At 43.7% G+C, this 24,657-nt stretch overlaps 1 protein-coding gene across 3 annotated transcripts in view; it reads right to left on the bottom strand.

Moving 5' to 3' along the window:
• The window catches only part of LOC139371162 (rho guanine nucleotide exchange factor 10-like protein), a 109,326-nt gene that overhangs the window by 63,998 nt on the left and 20,671 nt on the right, over positions 1 to 24,657 (bottom strand). For all 3 annotated transcript variants that reach the window (XM_071111290.1, XM_071111288.1, XM_071111289.1), the window contains 12 exons: positions 24,423 to 24,531; positions 23,391 to 23,494; positions 22,955 to 23,032; positions 21,716 to 21,895; positions 20,593 to 20,709; positions 19,021 to 19,113; positions 18,019 to 18,189; positions 16,149 to 16,294; positions 12,460 to 12,632; positions 9,033 to 9,148; positions 7,673 to 7,800; positions 3,093 to 3,193 (listed from right to left, as the gene is read on the bottom strand). In XM_071111290.1, the coding sequence (XP_070967391.1) occupies positions 3,093 to 3,193; positions 7,673 to 7,800; positions 9,033 to 9,148; positions 12,460 to 12,632; positions 16,149 to 16,294; positions 18,019 to 18,189; positions 19,021 to 19,113; positions 20,593 to 20,709; positions 21,716 to 21,895; positions 22,955 to 23,032; positions 23,391 to 23,494; positions 24,423 to 24,531 (1,516 nt within the window). The remainder of the gene's footprint in view (positions 1 to 3,092; positions 3,194 to 7,672; positions 7,801 to 9,032; positions 9,149 to 12,459; positions 12,633 to 16,148; positions 16,295 to 18,018; positions 18,190 to 19,020; positions 19,114 to 20,592; positions 20,710 to 21,715; positions 21,896 to 22,954; positions 23,033 to 23,390; positions 23,495 to 24,422; positions 24,532 to 24,657) is intronic.

Below are 24,657 nucleotides of genomic sequence, written 5' to 3'. Positions count from 1 at the left end.
CATGCAGTAATATCTAACAAGTAATCTAACAATTTCACAACAACTACCTTTTACACACAAGTGTAAAGGAATTAATAGAATATGTACATATAAATATATGGATGAGCGATGGCCGAACGGCATAGGCAATATGTAGTAGATGGTATAGAATACAGTATATACATATGAGATGTAGGGTATGTAAACATTATATAAAGTGGCATTGTTTAAAGTAACTAGTGATACATTTATTACATCCAATTTTTTATTATTAAAGTGGCTAGAGATTTGAGTCAGTATGTTGGCAGCAGCCACTCAATGTTAGTGATGGCTGTTTAACAGTCTGATGGCCTTGAGATAGAAGCTGTTTTTCAGTCTCTCGGTCCCAGCTTTGATGCACCTGTACTGACCTCACCTTCTGGATGATAGCGGGGTGAACAGGCCGTGGCTCGGGTGGTTGCTTTCCTTGATGATTTTTTTGGCCTTCCTGTGGCATCGGGTGGTGTAGGTGTCCTGGAAGGCAGGTAGTTTGCCCCCGGTGATGCGTTGTGCAGACCTCACTACCCTCTGGAGAGCCTTTTATGGTTGTGGGCGGAGCAGTTGCCGTACCAGGCGGTGATACAGCCCGACAGGATGCTGTCGATTGTGCATCTGTAAAAGTTTGTGAGTGTTTTTGGTGAGAAGCCAAATTTCTTCAGCCTCATGTGGTTAAAGAGGCACTGTTGCACCTTCTTCACCACGCTGCCTGCGTGGGTGGACCATTTCAGTTTGTCCGTGATGTGTACGCTGACGAACTTAAAACTTTCCACCTTCTCCACTAGGTTTGTTTAGAGAGCAGTGATTTCACTAGCAGTGGTTGATGATGCGTATATTGATGAATCATCAGAATACATGGACACACAGGCTTTGTTTCATGCCAGTGGCAGGTCATTGGTAAAAATAGAAAAGAATAGAGGGCCAAGAGAGCTGCCCTGCAGTACAACACACTTTGCATGTTTAACATTAGAGAAACTTCTATTAAAGACAACCCTCTGTTTTCTACAAGATAGATAGCTCTGAATCCACAATATGGCAGAGGTTGAAAAGCTCTGCCAAAAGGATGATACAAGCACTTGGCAAAAGCTTGGGAAGCGGAGGGAACAACGCAAACCAAAATACCAAACAAATACAAAACAAACCACATCTCCACACTGTTGTTGTCCTAGCTCGTCTTAGAAAACCATTTTGTTTCTACGGTAATGGGATTGAGAATATCCTACGCAGACTAAAGCTTTCAGAATGGTACTAAAATGTGTTTTGAAAGTAATTTGGCTTTGCATTTCGTCCAATGAGCGGCAGGTAGCCTAGTGGTTAGAGCATTGGGCCAGTAGCAGAAAGGTTGTTAGTTCGAATCGCAGAGCTGACAAAGTGAAAAGATCTGTCAATGTGCCCTTGAGCAAAGCACTTAACCCTAATTGATCCAGGCTCACTGCTGATTATGGCTGACCCTGGCCGTGAGCACACTCTCCGAGGGTGTCTCCGGGGAGTATGCAAAAAAAACATATTTCCATTTTCCATTTGTATAATACACGCTTGTGTGAAACTGGACAAATATAAGCAACCACCAAACGATTATCATATGGGTAGGGAGGTAGCTATGATTGCTATAAGCTATCTATATGCTACAGTTTCTATAGATCCCATGTCCTAATCAGCACTCCTGCTGTGTTGTTGATGTAAGTGTGGGCAGCGGTGAATGGTGATTTTTTTGTATTCCTTTCTGACACAGTCAGACAACATCACAGGCTCTGCTGGAGAGCCTACAGATGTACTCCAGCACACAACCTCACACCCTGTGAGAGCTGCAGCATCATGCAGAGATCCACTTTATTGGTCTTTTCACTGGTATTTCTGAGGACAGATAGAGATATTCAGATGTCTGATGGAGAAACGAACACCGGGGATAGCCAAACAGACACGACTTTAGCCTATAACACATGAGAGTACACTTAATCCCGGCCCCATCGGTCACTGTGTGAGTTGTCCCTTGGGGCTGCACAACAGGATGTTGTTCAATTGCATCTCTGGCTGCTCATCTGTAAAATGCATTTCATGTTGTGGTATTTAATCTGGTTCCAGTAACTTCCTTTGAAACCTTTACAGATCTGTGCGGGAGCTTACTGTGTAACCAACGGCCTCTGGGAGTTAAGCAGCCTAACACAGAGCAGTGCCCAAGCAACACAATATCAGAGCGCTTAGAGAGCAACACCATAGACGCAAAACCATGAGTGGGTTATGTGTGTGCGTGTATGTTTGGATGAGGGTATGCGTGTGTCAGGAGGGAGTGCCTGGGGTGATGGAATGATCATCATTTCTATTTCCCCATCACCCCAGGCACTCCCTCCTGACACACGCATACTCTCATCCAAACATACACGCACACACATAACCCACTCATGGTTTTGCGGGGAAGCTAGTGTCACCATGGCCAAATAATCAGATTAATATCATGTGCAGTAGCCCTGCCTGGCTCTGCACGGGCCAGTTGGTCAGAACATGCTTTGATGAACCTCCCAATGGATGGTCTCCAGAATCAATGGGTGGAGTCAGGCTATACAGCCAGGCTTTCGGTAGTGGGGAGGGGGAGACTGGAGTGGTAGGCAGTAGGAAAGCACAGTGCTGCTCCCTGCTGGAAAGGGACCAGCGCTGGTGCAGTCCCCTCAGACTGTGAGTGTGCTTTCATGCTCAGCTCAATATGGCCCAGCCTCTGAGGCCAAGCACACATTATACAGAACACACACATTATCCCTGAGGGAGGTCTTTGGTTAATCTGATTCAATAACACATATCACCAGACTTTCACTGAGCCAATGACCATAAAACAAACCACACAGGGCCTTAGCTGGAGCATGTGCCTTAACCACCGTGTCTGATATATTATTGCTATTTTGCAAGGATTTGTAAATGAAATGTTTTAACCACTACTCTATAAAGCCTAAACAACACCACAGAAATCAATTCACCATGTGTAATTTGCAGCTGTAAATATGTATTAAGTACGTAACTGGTGTTTTGTATCCACACCCCATTGATTTCAGTAAGGATAAGGAAGGGTAATGTTATGTAGTACTCACGCTGTGCGACCTTGGCCAGGTGCAGCCGGTTGACCCAGGAGATCTTGCTGAGGGGACTGGGGGTGTTGAAAACCACCATGAAGCTGACGGGACGTCCCGACCTAGAGGGGAATACCCACACACACACAACGTAAAACATCTGACTCATGCTCTGTGGGGACCTCATCAAGATCATTGTTCTACTGGCCACAGCAAAGCAGCAGTTAAAAGCCCATGTGTGTTTTATGGGTCATGCACTGCACTGGAAAATAGCCTAAAGCTGTAGGAATAGTGGCATAGTACTCCATAGAGCCAATCAATACACAAAGACAAATACCACAGACAAATGTCCTGGAAAGGCCAGTTCTTTTTCAATGACAGACCACACAGACTAAAGAACAAGTTCCGGGTGCCATTTCAGACTTTCAAACCGAATTCCAATAAAGTCAAGTACTCTTTTGGTCTATGCAGGGTCATATAAGAAATGGCTCTGGGACTGAAGTCATCAGCTTCCAAACCCAGGACAGTGTTGCAGACTGGTCTGTTCTATGGATATATGTTGGGTTTCTTTAGATATCTCATGAGATTGTGATATGGTTGGATTATATGATTCTGGGCTCCTGATTGTGTAAACATATTTTTATGTGATTTCTTGAAGTGGTTTGTGCTGTATTTTACACGTTGTAAACAAACCCCCCACTGGAAAACTAAAAACATACTGTCGTTTTATTCTAGTGTACTATAAGACTGCCTACTCCTCCCCGTTGGTGGCCCTTCTGGGAGCAGGAGGAGGAGAGAGAGAAGAGGGAAAGGGAGAAGAAAGTGTCAGAGTTCTATAACCACGGAGCTGTGACAAACAGCACATTTCTCCCCGTTTTAATCAGGATAGTGGAAGTGATGTGAAGGTCAGATGATGCAGCGCTCCGTTTGACCCTGAAGGTTGTCGTGCAGTCACCGCCGCACTGAGATGACCAGATCAGAGAGGGGAGCATGAGCTGCTAACACACAAAAAAAGAGACCCTCTGCTCCTTGCCCCTGGACATGCCTTTTACACTCTGTGTAAAAGCCGACCGTTCTGGTCCTGCATGTGGGAATAACGTGATCCTTGAACGGGGGGAGCTCAGTGTAGAACTATTAAAGGCCAAAGGCATCCGGTAGGGGCTCAGTACCCTGAGATCAGCAGCTGTGAACCAGCCACTAGGTTACCTCTCACAATGCCACACACATCAATTCACACTAACACAAGGTTATAGTAACAGTACTGCACTTTCCATGTATATCCTAACCACTGATCAAGCAACATTATGGACTAAACGTTCAAATCCTGTTGTTGCAGGATTATTTTGCTGTGACAATATAGGTAACCTTAAGATCCTACATCTGTATATGCAAAATACCTGTTTGTTTTTCCTCTGTTCTACATGAATAAACAGGGACACGGATACTACTTGCTTCAGGTTGAGTGCCAGGCTAAAAGATGCAACAGCAGTACACATCTCCAGTGACTCGATTCAGCAGCAGGCCTCCAGATAGCTGTTTTCCCTGAAAGTTGGCCCCATCTTAAAGGTGAAGCTCTCATACATTCCTCTCTGTCTCTCTGTATCTCTCTCCCTCTCTCTTCACTTAGCCAGTGAAGGTGCATTTTTCACTGTACCCAATGCCCTGCTTGTTAAAGAGACATTCCTGACACGCACGCACACACCCCACCCACACACACACACTCACAAAGGGAAGGCATTTCACATTCAGCCGTTCAGACATCATTAGAGGGTAATTGAGTGGAGAACGGTGTGCAGCCTGAGAATCTGCTTCTGTCATACCTGCCTGCTGCCCGGCCCGCACCCAATTCATTTTCACTCAGACAGAGTGAGAGAGTGAGAGCGAGAGAGTAGACAAGGACAGGAAGATGTAAGTAAGATCTCCAACTTCTTTGACAAAAGTGGAGCTTTCACACCGAGATGTAATTCATACCCTTCACTGCTTAAATACAGCAGAAGCAATTTGTTGAAGAACGAGAGAGACGAGACGAGAGGGGAAAGAGAGGGAGAACGATGAGAATGAAACTGCTCCCTTCATCGGATTGCCAGGAAGGGTAATACTCCATGCTCTCACAGCTCCAAACATGCTAAACAGAGCGGACTCTGAGTCCTCGGACCGGCTGATTGACAAGTGTGCTGGTGTGCTGGTACATGGGCAGAATGGGGAAGTAGAAATGGGGGAAGTAGGCATGGGGGAAATAGGCATGGGCATGCTGGCGGAACAGCGAGCGGTGTGGAGTAAGATCCCAGCCCTGCAGCCTAGACCCGGACTGATACATGACTGTGGGTCACTGCTGTGGCACACATGGAACACTAACGCACAAGGACGGGACAGATGGAGTTGGAGTGAGTGCTGAGCGAGAGGCGGCACACACCTATTGTCCAGACATTGATAGAGGTCAGTCAGAGGCCCCTGTGGGAGATACAGTGTGCCTAGACCAGGACCTGGCTGGACTGGGAAAGTCACAACTTAGCTGCTCATTGAGAGAGGAGTAAAAGACATGCAGGTGGCATGCAGCAAGTCAAAGAATAGAGAACACTAGAGAAAATAAACCACAAGTCATCTGGCACAGCCTTGGCATTGACCCATGATTGCTGTTCTTTATACATTTGGCCTGTGTGTGTGTGGGTGCCTACAGCCATACTAAAGCAGCCATAGATAAAGCGAGTGCTAACGATGTGCTGACACATACCGCGGTGCCTTTGCGGCAGCAGTAGATTCCCCCCATGTCCTCAGCTCAGCCTGTCCCTGCTCTGTGAGAAGGGATGGAGGGAAGGGGATGCTGTGATGTGCTGCCTTCCTGGCGATGGAAACGCTCCCAGGCTGACAGGAGAGGACTAACTTGGTACAGGGCAGCCCTGCGGTAGACCCACTCTAACACCACCACTCTCACAGAGACACAACTAGACTGTGTAGAATATCAACGTGTGTGCATTTGTGCGTGATTGAAAGAGAGAAGGGAAGAGAGAGAGATGCGCCACCTGTCACCCCCCCCCCACCCACCCACACACACACACACACCACCACCACCAATCACCACCAACCCCTAGCCCTAAGGCCCTCTGCTGGTCCTGCCACCTCCAACCCACATCCCTGCCTGCCAAGCAACCAGACAGCCACCCGCCACAGAGGCCTGGCCTCAATTAGTCTGCTATCAGAGTCCCTGCCCAGCTCTCTCTCCTAAAGGAGCTCTCTCTTTTTCATCCTCGGGTTTTATCTCATGCTTCTCACAATCTACACTCTATACTAGAGTCCAGGTCTCTATAGGACTTCACTTGCTCAAAGCACCCCCCACTCAACGCTGTAGAAACCTGCTTATCTGTGTGGCAGAATGAGGTCTGTAGGCTGCTACAAACAAATACTGTTACACTATGTGATACTGCTCACAGAGATGGGTAGGGGATCTCTCGACCTGGTCCATGATGCTGCTAATGACATGGGTGGGGTAGTCCTCAAAAGGGAAGCTGGGACCAACCTGCCTGCATGACATCTAGCTACACCAAACATAGAGTAAGCAGCTTGGCCGGGCAGACCCATTGTGGCCCCACTGAGAGAGAGGGGGGGCGGGGGTACCAATCTGCAGTGCTCTGCTGCTCAAGCTGTCACCTTAGGTTTGATAGGGACATTTAGGTCTTTGCTGCTAGGTGTCCCCCTTTGTCACCCTACCTAGCCATGTTCCCGTGGTGGAGGTGGATCAAGGTCTCTTTCCCTCCCTGTTCCTGATACTCCCCTCCTCCTCCTCCTCCTCCTCTCATCCTCCACACACTAGCAGCCACAGCACGACTCCCTCTTTAATCTGTCTTCATTCTCGATCCACCTCCTCTACTCTCAGCTGAGTCCATAGCCACTTCAGCACAATACGATAAGCACATTCAGACTCACCACAGTGAGACAGAATTATATAAGCTCCCATTAGACCTTTAGATTTGGTACATCTAAAAATTACAAAATGAGCTGTCAGTCAAAGACCACTTCCTGTGTGTCCTTGAGGTGAACTACAATAAAAAAAATTTAAAGGATTCTGAACAAGTGAGAAACACATTTAATCTATGAAAATAACATGGCTAATGCTGTCAATTATTCCATTTGAGTTCTCAAAGAAGTGAATACTGTATGTAACGATCAGTTAATGTCCCATCGTGGTGTGCAGTCCAGACCTCATTTGCCAGCCAGCTGTGGCAGAGGTGGGTGGGGGCAGGCTTTTAACACTGGCTGAGCATAATGCCAGGTAATGTGCTCTTTGAGGGTAAGTGAACGCAGCATCAGGCTCCTTCATCATCATAACGTTAGCGCTCAGGCACATTAAAATACTTGTCACCAGCTATTATCTTTATGTGCTCGTGTGACGGCCTGTTTTCCGAGTTATGGATTAGGCTATTTCTCCAGCAACCTGTTTTCTGGAGTCAAGGCGGCAGTGTAAAACAAGCCCTCGCAGTTCAATTTGGCCCCTTTAAATCATAAAATCACACAAGTGAAGATAGTGGATGAAATCCACACATTGGATGGTACTACAGTATGGCTGACTTTAACACAAGGTCCAGTAATATTGAGGTAATACTCACTTGTCTGGTCTTCCAGGCACCTGCAGGCGTAAGCGGCACTTGTTGGCACTCTGAATCTGATCCTCCTTGATCCGGATGAGTCTCTGGAGAGCTAGACACCAGTCCTGGGCCACGGTCGTGTTCAGGTTCTATGATCCACAAACACATAAGAACATCCAGCTGTGACATGAAAATATAGCAGTACATACTCCCATGTGCATGCTATACTGCTTCCATTCACAACCTTACATTCACAACCATAATATAAGTATGCCATGCTTATAGTCACACCATCATGCATGGACTATAATGACATACACTCTCTATTATTAAAAGAACCGACCACACCCTCCTCATAAAACTGCTCTGATTTATACACCCTTTCATCAACCCATGGCCAAAGTACTTTCATATCATCAAATATAACATGTACACATCATTTACACATTAAATATAATCAATGAACCATGCAGAAGTATTTCCTATATTTGTTTGGTGGACATTTATATTATAACTGGGTGGGGTGTGAAAATCAGTAATATGGAGAAAAGCTGATTGTACTCCACCTAAGGACATTGTGGTCATTAAAAACAGAGGCCACCTTTCCACTGAGAGGCTCTTTGGTGATTGCTGGAGTACACTGTGACTATGTTATGTACAGTGACTTTAAAGTCATGATGGCAGACGGACACACTACTGAGGTGTCCTGATTTGAAGACAGCATAGCTCACTGCAAGAGAGAGGCACTCCGTTCTTCAGGAGATAGGCTCAGAGATGTGACAGGTTTGAAGGGTCACATATGATCACTATTGTGACACTGTTTGCATGGGGATATTGAATGAATTCATGATGGTATCAATTGATGATTCGAGAAAGATTTGTAGCTTTTCTTTGCTCATATTTGAATTGCATTTTGAATCTCATTGTGAAGGTTTCCGGAAAGAGATGACCCCAAATGCCCTTCTTCTCTATCTATGTGTAATTAACATAGTTGTTGTTGTACAGCACTGAGCATTTTACAAAATAACACTTTGTGTTATGCGTTCTCAGGGATTTAAACCTGTAGTTAGTTGGGTTGAAGTAGAAACAAATCGCCTTTGATCAACCTTACATTTGCAAGCAGTATTTAGAAATATCAGCTTTATTAATAATTTGTCAAGCTGCAATTTAAATATATTTCAAGTAAAAAGCAGTGCTTTTGGAGGTCAGATTGCAGTGCATGTTTTTAAAGTGGGTAATTTGGACATAGACTTTTATGAGTAACTCTGAAGCAGTCTGGGCTGTGTAGTGATGTGAAAAATTACTATAGTAGACCCACAGGTTGGGGTTTGGGCTGTGTTCTAAGTAGTGAAGTGGGGTGGGGTAGTGGGGTGGGGTGTACCTGGTATGTCCCCTGTAGCGTTCCCACCAGTAGTGAGATCTCTTCTACCACAGACAGGTCGTGCTGCAGCTCCTGGAGCTCCTGGTAGAGCCGAGGAGGACCCAGGATCACCTTCCCTGTGGACAAAACACAACATGGCCTGTCACACTACAGTACGCACATCAACAGGTTACATTATTAACATCAAATCAAATGTTATTTGTCACGTGCTTCGTAAACAACAGGTGTAGACTAACAGTGAAATACTTACGGGTCCTTTTCCAACAATGCAGAGTTAAAGATTTAAACCAAAAATGTTTTTGAAATTGTGACACGAGGAATAAATCCACAGTGAATAACAATAGTGTGTGTGTGTGTGTGTGTGTTGGGGTGTGTGTGTGTGTGTGTGTGTGTGTGGGTGTGTGTGTGTGTGTGTGTGTGTGTGTGTGTGTGTGTGTGTGTGTGTGTGTGTGTGTGTGTGTGTGTGTTGGGGTGTGTGTGTGTGTGTGTGTGTGTGTGTGTGTGTGTGTGTGTGTGTGTGTGTGTGTGTGTGTGTGTGTGTGTGTGTGTGTGTGTGTGTGTGTGTGTGTGTGTGTGTGTGTGTGTGTGTGTGTGTGTGTTGTGTGTGTGTGTGTGTGTGTGTGTGTGTGTGTGTGTGTGTGTGTGTGTGTGTGTTGGGGTGTGTGTGTGTGTGTGTGTGTGTATGGGTAGAATCCAGTGTGGGTCCTTTTGGTTCCAGACTTGGTGCACTGGTACCGCTTGCCGTGCGGTAGCAGAGAGAACAGTCTATGGCATGGGTGGCTGGAGTCTTTGACAATGTTTAGGGCCTTCCTCTGACACCGCCTGGTATAGAGGTCCTGCTTGGCCCCAGTGATGTGCTGGGCCGTACTCACCACTCTCTGTAGCGCCTTACGGTTGGGTGCTTTGCAGTTGCCGTACCAAGCGGTGATGCAGCCAGTCAAGATGCTCTCAATGGTGCAGCTGTATAACTTTTGGGGGATCTGAGGGCCTGTTCCAAACTCCTCAATGTTATTGGATAAATCCATGGAATATATTCCAGTCTATGCTAGGGAAACAATCCTGTAGCTTTACATCTACTTCATCGGAACACTTCTGTATTGAGTACATCACTGGTACTTGCTGAATTTTTGCTTGTAAGCAGGAGGATAAATGTATGGTCTGATTTGCCAAAGGGAGGGTGAGGGCCTTGTAAGAGCTCAAGTTCAAACAACTATTGCAATCCCCAATGGAACTGCAATTCTTTACTTTCCTGAACTACAATCACTAGTAGAAGTACCAAAGGAGATCAGTATGTGATGGCTCGATCACTGACGTTATTTGTTGAATGATCTGAATGTAATCTGGATGTATAACTAAAAAGCAGATAGAGAAATGTGGCCATTTGGACGTGAGATTCACCAATCAATTCGGGAGCATACTGTCTTCACATTCTCCGTCTCCAACCTCAGGGGATCAATAGTCCTGCCTCTCACTCCCATTCTCCCTCCTTTCTGCCCTGGCCCACATCTCTACACACCGCTCCAGGAGAGTGACGTTATTACATTTGCAGCAAGATGTAGCTGTGGAGCTGTCCTGTCCTGTGCTGTCACCACAACTACATAATCAAGTAGCTATGCAGCTTCGTCAAAATGCAGGTTACTGAAGCATGGTCCTTTGTGGGAGTCTTGTGGCTTGTAGAGCTAGGTGTGTGGTTGTATCCACAAATAGACAGAGAGAGAGCCAGCGAGAGTGGAGAGAGGCAAGTATTGTTATCTTAAAGAGAGCCTTTGTAACCTATGGGGATTTAATGGGATCTCTGACACGGACGGGCACAGACATCTGTCATCTGTGAGACACGATCAATAGCAGACATCTGAATATAAAGAGGTGTGCCTGCCGTGATCCTCTGTACACAATGGCTTCCCTGAACCTGTGAGGCTTTGGGATTCGCTGGCACACAGGTCCGCTGTGTCCCCGTACGCCTGGAGTTGGACTCAGCCCCGGAGGTGAATGTGCTGAGTTGTAATCCAGCGTAATCCCGTTGGTGTGGCAGGATTGGTTTTCACACTCAGACAAGGTTATTCACAGTGGCCGCCGGGCACGTAGCAGCAAGGCAGGGCTGAGCCCACAGGGGCCCCTGCCCATCCTTCCAAGGGCAGCCACCTCATGTAACAACAGCCAGCAGGAATATCCATGCAGCTAGTGCTGCATCCAGCTCTGGGAACTAAACTGAGGGAATTCACAGCAGCCACTGCTTCCAAATCCCCAATATAGAGAGATAGAGACTGGGACACAGAGAGAGACTGGGACACAGAGAGAGAGACTTGCTTTGGCAATGTTAACACATGTTTCCCATGCCAATATAGCCCATTGAATTTAATTGAGAGAGACTGTGCCACACACACAGAGGAGAGAGAGAGAGAGAGAGAGAGAGAGAGAGAGAGAGAGAGAGAGAATTGAGAGAATTGAGAGATCTCTTCTCCATCAATAAAGGAGGGGACTAGGGCCAGAGATGAAAAATGTGTCAATTTCTCACAAAGCCGTGGGAGCGTGGGATTTAGGCAGGACGCCCCGCCGAATTACATCACAGGGGACGGGGAACTATAAATAGAGGGGCCAGCCTGTGTGACTGGCAGGCTAGAAAGTAATTCAACAGATGCACAGAGGAAAATTCCTGGAAAGGCATGATTAAGGGAATGACTTGCATTGGGCCAGTGCAAAATGTTTTATTTAACCATAGCTTTTCAAACACGAGAGAGAGAGAGAGAGAGAGAGAGAGAGAGAGATTTAAATTTACCGTTAAATGATCTCACAGTGTTGTAAGGCTTAATCTGCAGAGAATCTAAGCCTAATCTTGGCCTCCTTGTTAAACTGTTTGTCTTCGCTGAGCGTGACACGGTCAGGCGCTACTGTAAAAGTCGCCATTAATATTGAAGTCATGGAGCTCCAACTTTAAAAGGCTGTTCCATTACATCCTGATAAGGCATTGTATCTTCTCCTTTACATGGCACATTTATCAGGGATCTCTCCACCAAGCTGTATGCGCTGTGAGGGGGGGTAAAAGGACTCCATTCGATTCCTATCTAGTGCTGCTGCTTCTCTAATTGGAGCTGGAGAGGAAGGGAATAATCTCTGCAGATTGATGACACCACTACAGATATGTTTGTGGTCTATCAGAGAGTGAAATGAGACTGTGGAGGGTGCGGCAATGTTTTCCATCATCGCTATTCTTTTCACAAACACATCCTCAATCAGAGTGACAGCCCTGTGTCACCAAAATTCACTTGGACAGTTGACAGTAGGAAACTGATTAGAGGGCTGTGCTGAGTCAGACCATGGGGCTGAGACTAGGAGTCTGGCCAAGTGATGAGATTAACTGGACTACATGTAGGAGATGATGAACAGGGATAGAAAGGTCATGGAAGGATGACTCGGGAGGCTTACCAACCTGGGGGACAGGCACTGCCAGGGTGCTTGGCACCGCCATGCTGGAACAAGGTATCCTTGGCCTGGGAGGCCTCCTGACCCACCTCCACCACCTGGACCTGCAGCAGGGGGGCACTCCACTTCATTGTGTACTTTGGCCCAACAGGGACCAGGCTGCTGATATCAGGGGGCCCCCTGGTGGTGGAAAAAATAATACAAGTTAAATCAAAGCTCTTCCCAGCATTCCTCTCCTCCTAACAGAAGCACTAATCCCAAACCACCAACAGGAGGAGAACCGAGGTGTCACTCTTTGAATTATCACAAAAATAGCTCGAGAGCAGAATTAGAATCTGTCTGATCAGCAGTGTTCACGGCAGAAGCAGGACCCCCGGCTGTGAGCAGGGTTAATTTTATATTCATATATTCCTGTAATCAAGCACACAATCAACATTGTGATCAGTTTGTCAAGATTCTAGAGGGCAGGCAAAGTCAACTTCAGGGGAATCAAGTTGAACAAAACATGGGGTGATAATTACTTTGAAGGCTGAACAAGAGAGCTTTGAGGTATGAACGTCTCAGACAGGAGCTTTGCAAATAGAGGAAAATCTTTCCTGTTTACCTTCAGCTCTGAGAAGATGTGATCAATGGTGCTGTCATAGAGGATAAATTAGAGAGGCACCAAGAAATATGTTATGTCAGTAATCTAAGACTCCTGTTGCTCTAGTTAAGCTGCCTGCCATTTGTTAAAAGCTGATAAAACTCTGGTAACTCCAGATAGTGCTAAAGAACGCTATATTACTCTTTGCTATGCAGTTTGCCTAAATATATCCCTGCAAAGCCTTGTAGGCTGAGCCTCGTGGTGCTAATGCTGTGGCGCCGGGAAGGTGTTTGTGTATTTTCACTGAAGAGCTGTTTAGCAGAATTTATTCTACTCTACAGACACCAGACTTGTTCCATGTCATTTCAGCAAGCCATGACACCCACTATCTCAGATTGTTCTGAAAATTATTTCTGTAGTTAGAAACCGATAATATTAGCAATCCTGCAACATTATTTTGTGGAAATATAATTTAATCTCTGAGAAATGTAGCTAATTTGTTGCACTGAAATTGGCCATTTTAAATTATTAGGCTTCATATAATATTTAATAAATATAGAAACATAACATCCGATTTGGACCACATTTCTTCTAACAATGCGTAAGACCTGAAGATTCCAAAGAAATGGCCAGAAGCCACCCAATGACCCCCCACGCCAATCCCAACCCAACAACAACTACACAAGATCAGTTCACTATGTTTGACAAGTAGTATGGAGCTACAGCTTGGAGTATTGTTTCTTCATCTTATAGTGCCTTCAGAAATGTATCCATTCCCTTTGACTTATTCCACATTTTGTTGTTTTACAGAGCATGAATTCAAAATGGATTAAATAGATTTTTTTCTCACCCATCTACACACATTACCACATAATGAAATACAGAAATATCTCATTTACAGATTGTAAGTATTCCTGAGTATTCCTATTTCCTCACATCCCTGAGTCAATACATGTTCGCATCACCTTTGGCAGCGATTACATACTCTGAGTCTTTCTGGGTAAGTCTCTCAGAGTTTTGCACACCTGGATTGTACAATTTTTACACATTATTATTTTTAAACTTATTCAAGTTCTGTCAAGTTGGTTGTTGATCATTGCTAGACAGACATTTTTAGGTCAAAACTGTAACTAGGCCACTCAGGAACATTCAATGTCGTCTTCATAAGCAACTCCAGTGTATATTTGGCCTTGTTGAGGTTATTGTCCTGCTGAAAGGTGAATTTGTCTCACAGTGTCTGTTAGAAAGCAGACTGAACCATGTTTTCCTCTAGGATTTTGCCTGTGCTTAGCACTATTCCGTTTCTTTTTATCCTAAAAAAAACTCCTTAGTCCTTGCCGATGACAAGCATACCCATACCATGATGCTGCCACCACCATGCTTGAAAATGTGAAGTGTGGTACTCATTGATGTGTTGTGGTTGCCCCAAACACAACACTTGGTATTCAGGACATAAAGTTAATTTCTTTGCCACATTTTGTGCAGTTTTACTTTAGTGTCTTATTGCAAACAGGATGGATGTTTTGGAATATTTTTTATTCTGTACAGGCTTTCTTCTTTTTACTCTGTCATTTAGGTTAGTATTGTGGTGTAACTACAATGTTGTGGATCCATCCTCAGTTTTCTCCTATCACAGCCATTAAACTCCATAACTGTTTTGAAGTCACCATTGGCCTCATGGTGAAATCCCTGAGAGGTTTCCTTTCTCTCTGTCGACTGAGTTAGGAAGGACATCTGTATCTTTGTAGTGACTGGGTGTATTGATACACCACCCAAAGTGTAATTAATAACTTTACCATGCTCAAAAGGATATTCAATGTCTGCTTTTTTTACCCATCTACCAATAGGTGCCCTTCTTTGTGAGGCATTGGAAAACCTCCCTGGTCTTTGTGGTTGAATCTGTGTTTGAAATTCACTGCTCGACTGAGGAACCTTACAGATAATTGTATGTGTGGGGTACAGAGATTAGGTTGTCATTATTGCACACAGAGTGAGTCCATGCAGCTTATTATGTGACTTGTTAAGCACATTTGTGCTCCTGAACTTATTTAGGCTTGCAATAACAAAAGGGTTGAAAATTTATTGACTCAAGATACTTCAGCTTTTCATTTACAATTCATTTGTACAATTTTGACATTATGGGGTATTGTGTATATGCCAGTGAGACAAACACATTTTTTTTTAAATCCATTTTAAATTCAGGCTGTAACACAACAAAATATGGGACAAAGTCAAAGGGTGTTCATATTTTCTTTAGTATGTAATGCATTCTCTGTGAATTTGGTCATGTTTTCAACCCCCTGGTGAAAGTCCTAATATAGGTACCATTTACTTGCATTGGAAAACAATATGTAATTTTGTAATTTGGGTGAACTATTCCTTTAACATTGAGGTGGGGTGGATTCTTTTTTAAATATAATCTAATAGCAGGAACAGCACCATCTAGTGGTCTGAACCTGGTCATATCAGAATGTAGGATGGGATATAAACCTAAAAACTTCCATGACTAATTCTCTGAATAGGGGGGAATCCCTAAATTCACTGAGAATGCATTACATAGGATGAAGAAACAATACTCTGAACTGCAGCTCTATACTACTTGTCAAACAATAGAGAACTGATACTGTATACTCGTTGTTGGCGTGGGGTTGTTTTTTCTTCTTTCTTATTATTTCACCTTTATTTCACCAGGTAAGTCAGTTGAGAACAAGTTCTCATTTACAATGAGGTGGTCTGTGAGAGACAATGGGGGGTCTGTGAGAGACAATGGGGGGGGTCTGTGAGAGACAATGGGGGGTTTGTGAGAGGCTTTTGACCATTTCTTTGGAATCCTCATGTCTAACTCATTGTTCTATTTTTGGGGGTCGAAATCGGATGTTATGTATTATATTTATTTAATATTGTATGAATACTATCATTTAAAAATCGCCAATTTCGGTGCAATCAATTAGCTTAATTATTCAGAGATCAAATTACATTTCAACTAAATAATGTTGCAGGAATGCTTATCTTATCTGTTTCTAACTATAGAAAGGACTTCAGAACAATCTGACATGGTGGGTGCTGAAATCGTCTTTCTTGTTCTTTTTGAGGTGGAACCACCCACCACTTACTTGATGTTGATGTTGGCACAGATGAGTATGTCGTTGAAGAGGAAGACTTTGCGCTCCTTAGACTTCAGGACCTGGCCACGCTCCCCGTACACCGTCTCAATCAACGTCTCACAAAGCACCAGTGACCCCTGGTCTGAGTTCAGTTGCTAAAGGGACAGAGCAATCAGGACAATGTCTCAAGACACATCACAAAGTGCCAATTCCCCAGGGTTTCAGTTCAATTGCTAAGGAGCACAGCAGGCAGGCTAAAGTCTGGTTAAGTGAGTGTCTCATTGGGAATCAGTAGCAGATCAAGGTAGGGTTGTGCAGTCAGGGCAAACAGAACACATTCACACACACACACACACACACACACGCTCACACGCACACACACACACACATTCACATGCTCACACACACACACACACACATTCACACGCTCACACACACACACATTCACAGAAATGTTGTTGTATACTACAGTATGTGAAAACACACAAGGCATACTTTCCTAAAGTGCATGGCAAAGGGTAATATAATAGGAAGTAGTTGTATTACTTGGTCCAGTAACTTCTTATTTTCAGCTGAATCAATAGTCAGTTTTATGAATTCTAAAACAATCTTCTGAAAGAAAATTCATTACAACAACAGTAAAGCCGAAAGACTGAACGAACGCTAAAGTACAAATATATAACTCCGATACAGTGTCCCACTTTAATGTTTATGTTAGTTCCATACCCTCACAATTTTATGAATAATACATTTGTGTTTTGTCCATATTACAATACACAGTGCTCTACATCCTGTCACATCTCACAAAATTGATTGTTATATCTGTGGGGAATCAGTAACAGTGCTTGGAGTTTGTTCAGATGGCTTGGGAAATGAGTCATTAGTCAAACAGTAGCCTGTCTTCTATGATCACAGAACTACAGCACCCTCAACAGGCAGACAGATGTAAGTTATGGAAGGGCCCCTCAGAAGTGTCAATGCGTGAGTGACTGTTTTGTGTCAGAGAGAGTAAAATGGAAACCTCAACCTGTTCCCACTCACAGAGTTATCTCCCCTATTCCACTGACTTAGATACTTGGAGACAAATAATTAATATTTCACTGGATGGTTATGGAAGAGAGCTGCTTCCTATTGCAATTCTGCAGTCTCACTGCAATAAATGGAATTATGTGTGGAGCAGACGAGATTGGCCGAATCAGCTCATCTCAGGCCTCTGGAAAATTCACCATCATGGACCAGTAGAAAGAAAGAGAGCGAAGGAAGGACAGAGAGAGAGAGAGAGAGAGAGAGAGAGAGAGAGATGAAGAATGAGAAAGAGAGCAAGAGAAAGAGATGGAGAGGGAAGAAAAGAACAGCAACAGGAAAGGAGGGGGGAGGTGGAAACGAGAGGGAAAGGAGAAGGCGAGAGACTGGGGAGAGATAACTCTCTCACGGTTTCCAATTAAATGTCTCATTTACCCCCTAATTCCTCTTATTCAGAAATGCATTTGTTCAGATTTGCAGTGTCTAGACTGTAATTCCAGTGTGGTAATGGAGAAGAAACGCCCCTGCCGTGGTGTTTGGATGCTGTTCAGGGGCGATAATGGGCATCATTTCTGGGCAATGATTTTTCTAAATAAAAATGCTTTCCTAGACTGTCTGGGATGGTAATGTAAGTGATGGCTATATAGCCTAATGCATAGATGTTTAGCTCATGCTTATACCACAGTGGGGTTAGAGGAAGGGCTCTGGGGTTTAGCCACATAGTGAGCAGGTTGATTACTGTGTGTGTCGTTGTGTGTGTGTGCAAGTGTGTGCATGCATGTGCATGCTATGCCGTGCATGTGCTTTCTGTGTTTGTGCAAGTGTGTGTCCATGTGTATCGCAGTGGCTCAGTCACCTTGCAGAGCAAGCGGTCGCTGACACTGCGTGCTAGCTGCTGAGTCTCAGCTATTTGGTCGGCCACACGTTTCTGTTCATTCAGCTTCTCGGCCAGCATCTCCAGTTCAGTCAGAGCCAGCTGCACAGGCAGGCGGTCTACGTGACCCTTAGGTGTGTTCTTCAGCATGTCCTAAGAGACAAACACAGAAACAAACATTAAATAAAGTGAATAGGTGTGTGTGTGTGTGTGTGTGTGTGTGTGTGTGTGTGTGTGTGTGTGTGTGTGTGTGTGTGTGTGTGTGTGTGTGTGTGTGTGTGTACATGTTTCTGTGTGTAAGGCCCAGAGCAATGTAAAAGCCCATCGTTTAAGTTTTCATATTTATCAAAAAAAAACAAGGATTTATTGAACTTCATCACAGATCTGTGTGTGTGTGTGTCTGGCTTACCTGAAACTGTGTGTTCTTGTGGACCTGCAGAAATATGTCCTTGTATTCTGTGTGTGAGTCCCAGAAGGGTTTAACTGCTTTAAATTGAGTTCCCTGTGTAATGTATGATTTAACACAGACACTCCCTCTCCGGAGTCTTGAGTTTTAGGCAAGAGGAAAACGCCTAATTCATATTCATAACTTATCTTTGAATTCATGGATAATCGATGCCTACTGAGGGATGAAATGAGGTACTGCTGTTCCAGTACGCAAGTTCAAATCAAAATCTTTGCACACACAATCTTGAGAGAGGATGAGTAAAGGAAGAAAAAGGAGTTGACTGCATGAAAAGCTAATATGGTTATGCACTTGGCAGCCCTAGCTAAGTAGAGCCATGCCTGGTGTTGGATTTAGAAAATGTTGCTATAGTAGATTTCATCTGCCCAATGTACAGTATCATGCCATGTGCAGAACTCTTGATTAGGTCAATAAAACATTGTCTGGTGTAAATCTCAGATTGTTTATATTTATGTTTTCTAATATGACATTATCTAGTCACTGTTAGCAGTGATGAAGATTCTGGTAAAGGCATATACCTGCAGTAATAGGATGAACTGGGGAAAGCGTTGGATGGGCTTCACCATGAGGCCGTACAGGGTGATCCGATCAATACTGGACGCCTGCTTCTTCTACACAACACAGGACAAGTAGGTTTACATAAACAACATAGCATAGTACAGTCAGAAGATAATCCATACACTATAAGAAATACACCTTTAGTGCTTATTCAGAGGAACAAGATATATAGAGTTTAGGAGTGTGGGAGTAGGAGTGGGTTTAGGTTAGTAAGGTGTGGAGAAACAGACTTTGGTGTCTGTGCGGGTCAGTAGAGAATGAGTAAATGGAGGTGGTCAGTGTACAGTATATGGGTGTGGGTGTAGGTCATAACACAGGGAGTGAAGTCCTACAGCTGTGTATGAATAGAAAACTGCTGATAATAACAGCCACAATGTGCTACACTGACATCATCCGAACAGGTCATCATTAAATACAGTTTACTGTGTGAAACTTCAGGTTTGAGAAGGTGCACTTTACAGTATGTAAGAGTTGCTAATTGCTAATGTTGTTTTTATATATATATATATACAGTGAGGGAAAAAAGTATTTGATCCCCTGCTGACTTTGTACGTTTGCCCACTGACAAAGAAATGATCAGTGTATAATTGTAATGGTAGGTTTATTTGAACAGTGAGAGTCAGAATAACAACAAAAAAATCCTGAAAAACGCATGTCAAAAATGTTATAAATTGATTTGCATTTTAATGAGGGAAATATATATACAGTGGGCAAAAAGTATTTAGTCAGCCACCAATTGTGCAAGTTCTCCCACTTAAAAAGATGAGAGAGGCCTGTAATTTTCATCATAGGTACACTTCAACTATGACAGACAAAATGAGAAAAAAAATCCAGAAAATCACATTGTAGGATTTTTAATTTATTTATTTGCAAATTATGGTGGAAAATAAGTATTTGGTCACCTACAAACAAGCAAGATTTCGGGCTCTCACAGACCTGTAACTTCTTCTTTAAGTGGCTCCTCTGTCCTCCACTCGTTATCTGTATTAATGGCACCTGTTTGAACTTGTTATCAGTATAAAAGACACCTGTCCACAACCTCAAACAGTCACACTCCAAAGTCCACTATGGCCAAGACCAAAGAGCTGTCAAATGACACCATTTTGTCTGTCATAGTTGAAGTGTACCTATGATGAAAATTACAGGCCTCTCTCATCTTTTTAAGTGGGAGAACTTGCACAATTGGTGGCTGACTAAATACTTTTTTTGCACCACTGTATATCGTTTTGTTTTTATATGTATATATATATATATCGTGTTATTTATATATATATATATATATATATATATATATATATATATATATATATATAAATATATATATATATAAAACAAAGGATTTCGAGTTGTTGAAAGAGAAACAATAAAGCAACTACATTTTTAACCAAGTATCAAGACACTAGTAGAATATAGTATAATATAAGAGCCTAATTAAATAGTAGCTGTGACCGTTGGTTAGAGAGTATTTAAAGGAAAATAGAGTGTATTAGAGAGAAAAAAAAGCACATGGACAAGTCTACTTTGTAACTCACCTTTAAGAATTCCAGGAAAGCTGGTTTGGACATGCATGCCTTTTTTATGAGGGCCATGGCATTGGTGAAGTTATTGACATAGTCACTGTAAACATCTAGCACCATGGACTTGGAAAACTGTGGAAACCCAGAAAGGTGGGATTATGGGAAACACAAAACCTTTAGATATCAGATCAGGAATCTGGTGGCTTTTTCATGAAACAAATGATTTCAGGGACAAGTCATGGTTGGTTATTTGATCTGTGAAAACGTCTGACAATATCTTTTTTCTGACAGATCTTCGAAGTTCCTAGAAGTTCAACAGCTCATCTAGTAATCCTAATACTGGAAATCCACAGGTCATTTCAATGTTGCGGAGGGTAGAAAATGGCCATTTAAATGTGGTATTTAACACCCCAATCTGTTAACACCCTTCACAATCCTTTAGAGGGGGTGAGGTGGGGATGTTGAGACGCGGCTGTGACAGCACAGTCCTTCGTTCTCCTTTGATTAAACACTAAGCGGGCTGCTGACAGCAGCAGTAGCTGGAGGAGCAGTAGCTGGAAAATTACCCAGTCTCACATAGATATTAACCCTTTACTTCACCTGCTCTTCAAGCCAGGCAAAAACAACACACAGATACAAGTGTGAGACCTATAGCATAAATCATTAACATCTGGGTTACAAATCCACACTCAGGTGAAAAAGAGAAATCACCTCTCACTCTCCCACAACAGGCTCATTTGGCTGGTGTCAGGATATTAATGAAACATCACAATAAACAGGGCCAGTAGGAAGGCAGATGGGTCGGAATGGTGTCTTTGATAGGTAAATAATGAGCAAGCCTTATGGACGAGCACATTGCAGAGGGTCACAGCAGCACACTCATAGATTAGTCCAATGGACCAGTGCCAATGCAATAAGCACACATATTCTGAGATTATTTGCTGCAAAAGAGATATTCATCTAAAATGTAATTATCTCCATGTTTGAGGTTAGTGTTGTTTTCTCAATTTTAAGTGCAGCTCATTATAACTGTGTGTGTGGAAATTGTCTTCTGATGGGAAAACTGACTACTTTAAAAAAAATATCTCTCTCTCTCTCTCTCTCTCTCACACTCTCTCACTCTCACACTCTCACTAACCGAGGCCACAAATAGGTCCCCAATCTTCTCACTGCTGTCCCACTCAGCCACACGTGATGCCAGTGCGATCTGGAACATGGAGTGACACTGAGTGATCTCCCGTAGACGGTGAAATATGGGCCGGATCTTCCGTGGGCTCAGGATGCGTGGGTCCGCCTCTAGCAAGGGCCTCTGGTACTCCTGGGGAAACAGTACACCCAAGTTAACTTGGATTAGGTGTGCTTTACGGTAGAGAACGATATAAAATACACAGGTAGGCCCTGATCATAAAAAAGCCTCAATAGCAACATCTCTCAACAGATACAACAGCAGCATCCAACAGAGCTTGGACCCTTACTGGAAGGCACATTGATGTAATCGTCAGTTAGTAACACTCCTATAAGCAACTGCAATTAGTTAAGATGCTGTACAGTATCAAAACTAGTCGACTGTGTAAAACATGTGCACATTACTGCAATGTCTTTTAAAGTGAGTCATTTAAATATGGCAAATGTAATCTGTGAAATCAGAAACTGCCAGATGCAGTAAGCAGAAAATCAGCAATGAAAGTCAATGTTTGGAAACAACAATAGATGATAGACTAGTGCTGCTATTGTTGTTTTACAAGCTTCCCCTGCCCAACCATAAATCCTCCACAGCAAATTAATTATCGACAAGTGGAATATGGACAGGGGGCATAACACAGGCAATTTCTGATTTTATAGGACTGAAGTCGCAGTTCTTAATGTAATGGCTTTTTTATTTTATGTTTCCTCTAGCAGTGAGCTGGCCTTGTTGAATGGAAAGCAAAATCACAAAAAAGGAATAACATTCGCAATTATCAAACACAATCATCTCATGATTCACAAAACAAAGGTAGTACAGCGTTGTATCTTAACAGAAAACATAACCCTCCCACTGATCACGCCTGTTTCCATTTCAGCTGGTGTGTCTCTTCATCTCTGAGGGGAGATAACGAAATCTTCTCTCTCCACCACAGAAAAAGAGAAGAGAGAATCCCATTCTGTGATTCTGTGAAAACCTGACAGAGAGAATCTCTCTCTTAGCATCAGCGGGGCACCAAAGATGTGAGAGGAATCTGTTCCATCACGATTATTTATGCGGAGCAAGCCTGGTAATTTCATACTCATCTCCAGTTTCCTTTTCAGACGCATTCTTAAATGCTGAAAAGATGAAAGTATTACATCTGTCAGAGTAAGCATAGGGCGGAGGAGGGATGGTAGGGAGTAAAGCACTCACCTGGAGGATTCTCTTGAGGGACTCAAGATAACTGCGCTCACTCTGAATGATGGAACCCAGGATGTGGCGTCTGACCACCTGAGAGAGGAGGCCAGGCAGGGAAACATACAGGTGAGAGGTCAACGGTCACACAAAGAAAACGGCATGATGGGAGTGTGTGACAGGTTGTTTGATAGTACTAGGCTACTGTAGTCATGCCTGGGCGTGTGATTGTAATCGGGTAAGAGAGTTTGGGTTGGGCAGCCTTCTTTTCATGAGGCCCGGATGTACCCTGAGGTTTCCCTTGAAATGAGTAGCCCTGTACTTAACTGTAGCAGACATATTTCTCCCAATCGTACTACCGAGTCAGTGTTGCCAATCTAAAAAAAAATGTTTGCATCATTGCCTGCATATCACATGAATTTAGATGTTCACATCTGTATACACACATACACACCTGCTGGCTGCTCAGCCCCTCAGGCATGGGGCTCAGCTGTGCAGGAGGCTGTTTCACCTCCGACACAGCCACATCCAGGTACCCTGCATCATCCTCCACATCCTCTGCACAGGGGAACACACACACGCACACTCAGAGGCACATTTACAGCTTTCACATCTCAACTGGAGCCACAATCCCAGATGCACTCCAACTTTATTATCTCTAAAATATAAAGAGATTTGCACTCTGCATGAAAGACTTAGGAGGGAAAAATATATTGCAAATGAACAGCATGAATACAAAGGCGTTCAGAAGGCACTCAACAAAATCCAAACTTCCCTGCAACCATATAGACATAGATACTAAAACTGATTTTCGCCAGCCAACACCACTTCAATTAATGACTTTGGAACAATAATCATGTGTCAGTATCTGAAATATATAATGCTGCCCAGATTCCCCCGGATCAACAGCTACAAATAAAACCACTGGCCTCTTTACCTCTTTTTGATTGTTTGAAAAATGATTTGATTTGTGGCTCTGTTATCTGTGGTTTCTGGAGCTGCTCGACACTCCATTAACGGATGGTAATCTGGTTCCATTGTGTATCGAGGCTTCCTGGGGTACAACCTCTGTCATGTGAGATTTTCTGCCCGTACCTCTCCCATACATCAAGCCCTTCCGTTCGCCACAGAGTCTGTCTTTAATCGGCGCGAGCCGCTCGACTTATCCCAGCTGTGTCATTTGAAATATCTTACATCGTTTAGATCATTTTCCACGAGTCTTTTCTCTTTTAAAGCTGGGATTGGAAAGGAAATGGGAGGCTTTCTTCTCTATCTGCCTCTAACATTACTTTTGGCTCGGCTAGCGTCACACAAGTTCTCCACAGCAGCTTAATTCAAAGCGGCAGATGAAATGTATGTGAACTCCTGTCTTCCACAGAAACTCTCATTTCACAACAAATTTACACATATCTCCATAAAAGGGATACTTTCATCTGAGACAGTCATTTGGCAAAAAGTCATTTTGAAGAACTTTTTCCCAGATTACCTGAGTGGTCCTTCTTGTGCAGGAAGGAGACTCTCCGCATGAAGGCTATTTTGGTCTTGTCCAATCCATCCTTGGTCCCACTTCTAGCGGCCTTCATTAGCTGGTGAACCTGGTTCAAAAGGACAAAGAGGCCAAAACAGTTAGTCCACGAGGAGAGAGAGGACAGAGCCAGGGAACACTGCAGAGTAATCCACAAGGAGAGATAGAGAGAGATGGGACACTGGATGCATCAAGC

Source organism: Oncorhynchus clarkii, chromosome 17, assembly GCF_045791955.1.
Source record: "Oncorhynchus clarkii lewisi isolate Uvic-CL-2024 chromosome 17, UVic_Ocla_1.0, whole genome shotgun sequence".
Classification (NCBI taxonomy): domain Eukaryota; kingdom Metazoa; phylum Chordata; class Actinopteri; order Salmoniformes; family Salmonidae; genus Oncorhynchus; species Oncorhynchus clarkii.
Note: the sequence above shows the minus strand (reverse complement) of the source record. Positions and strands in the feature narration are given on the sequence as shown.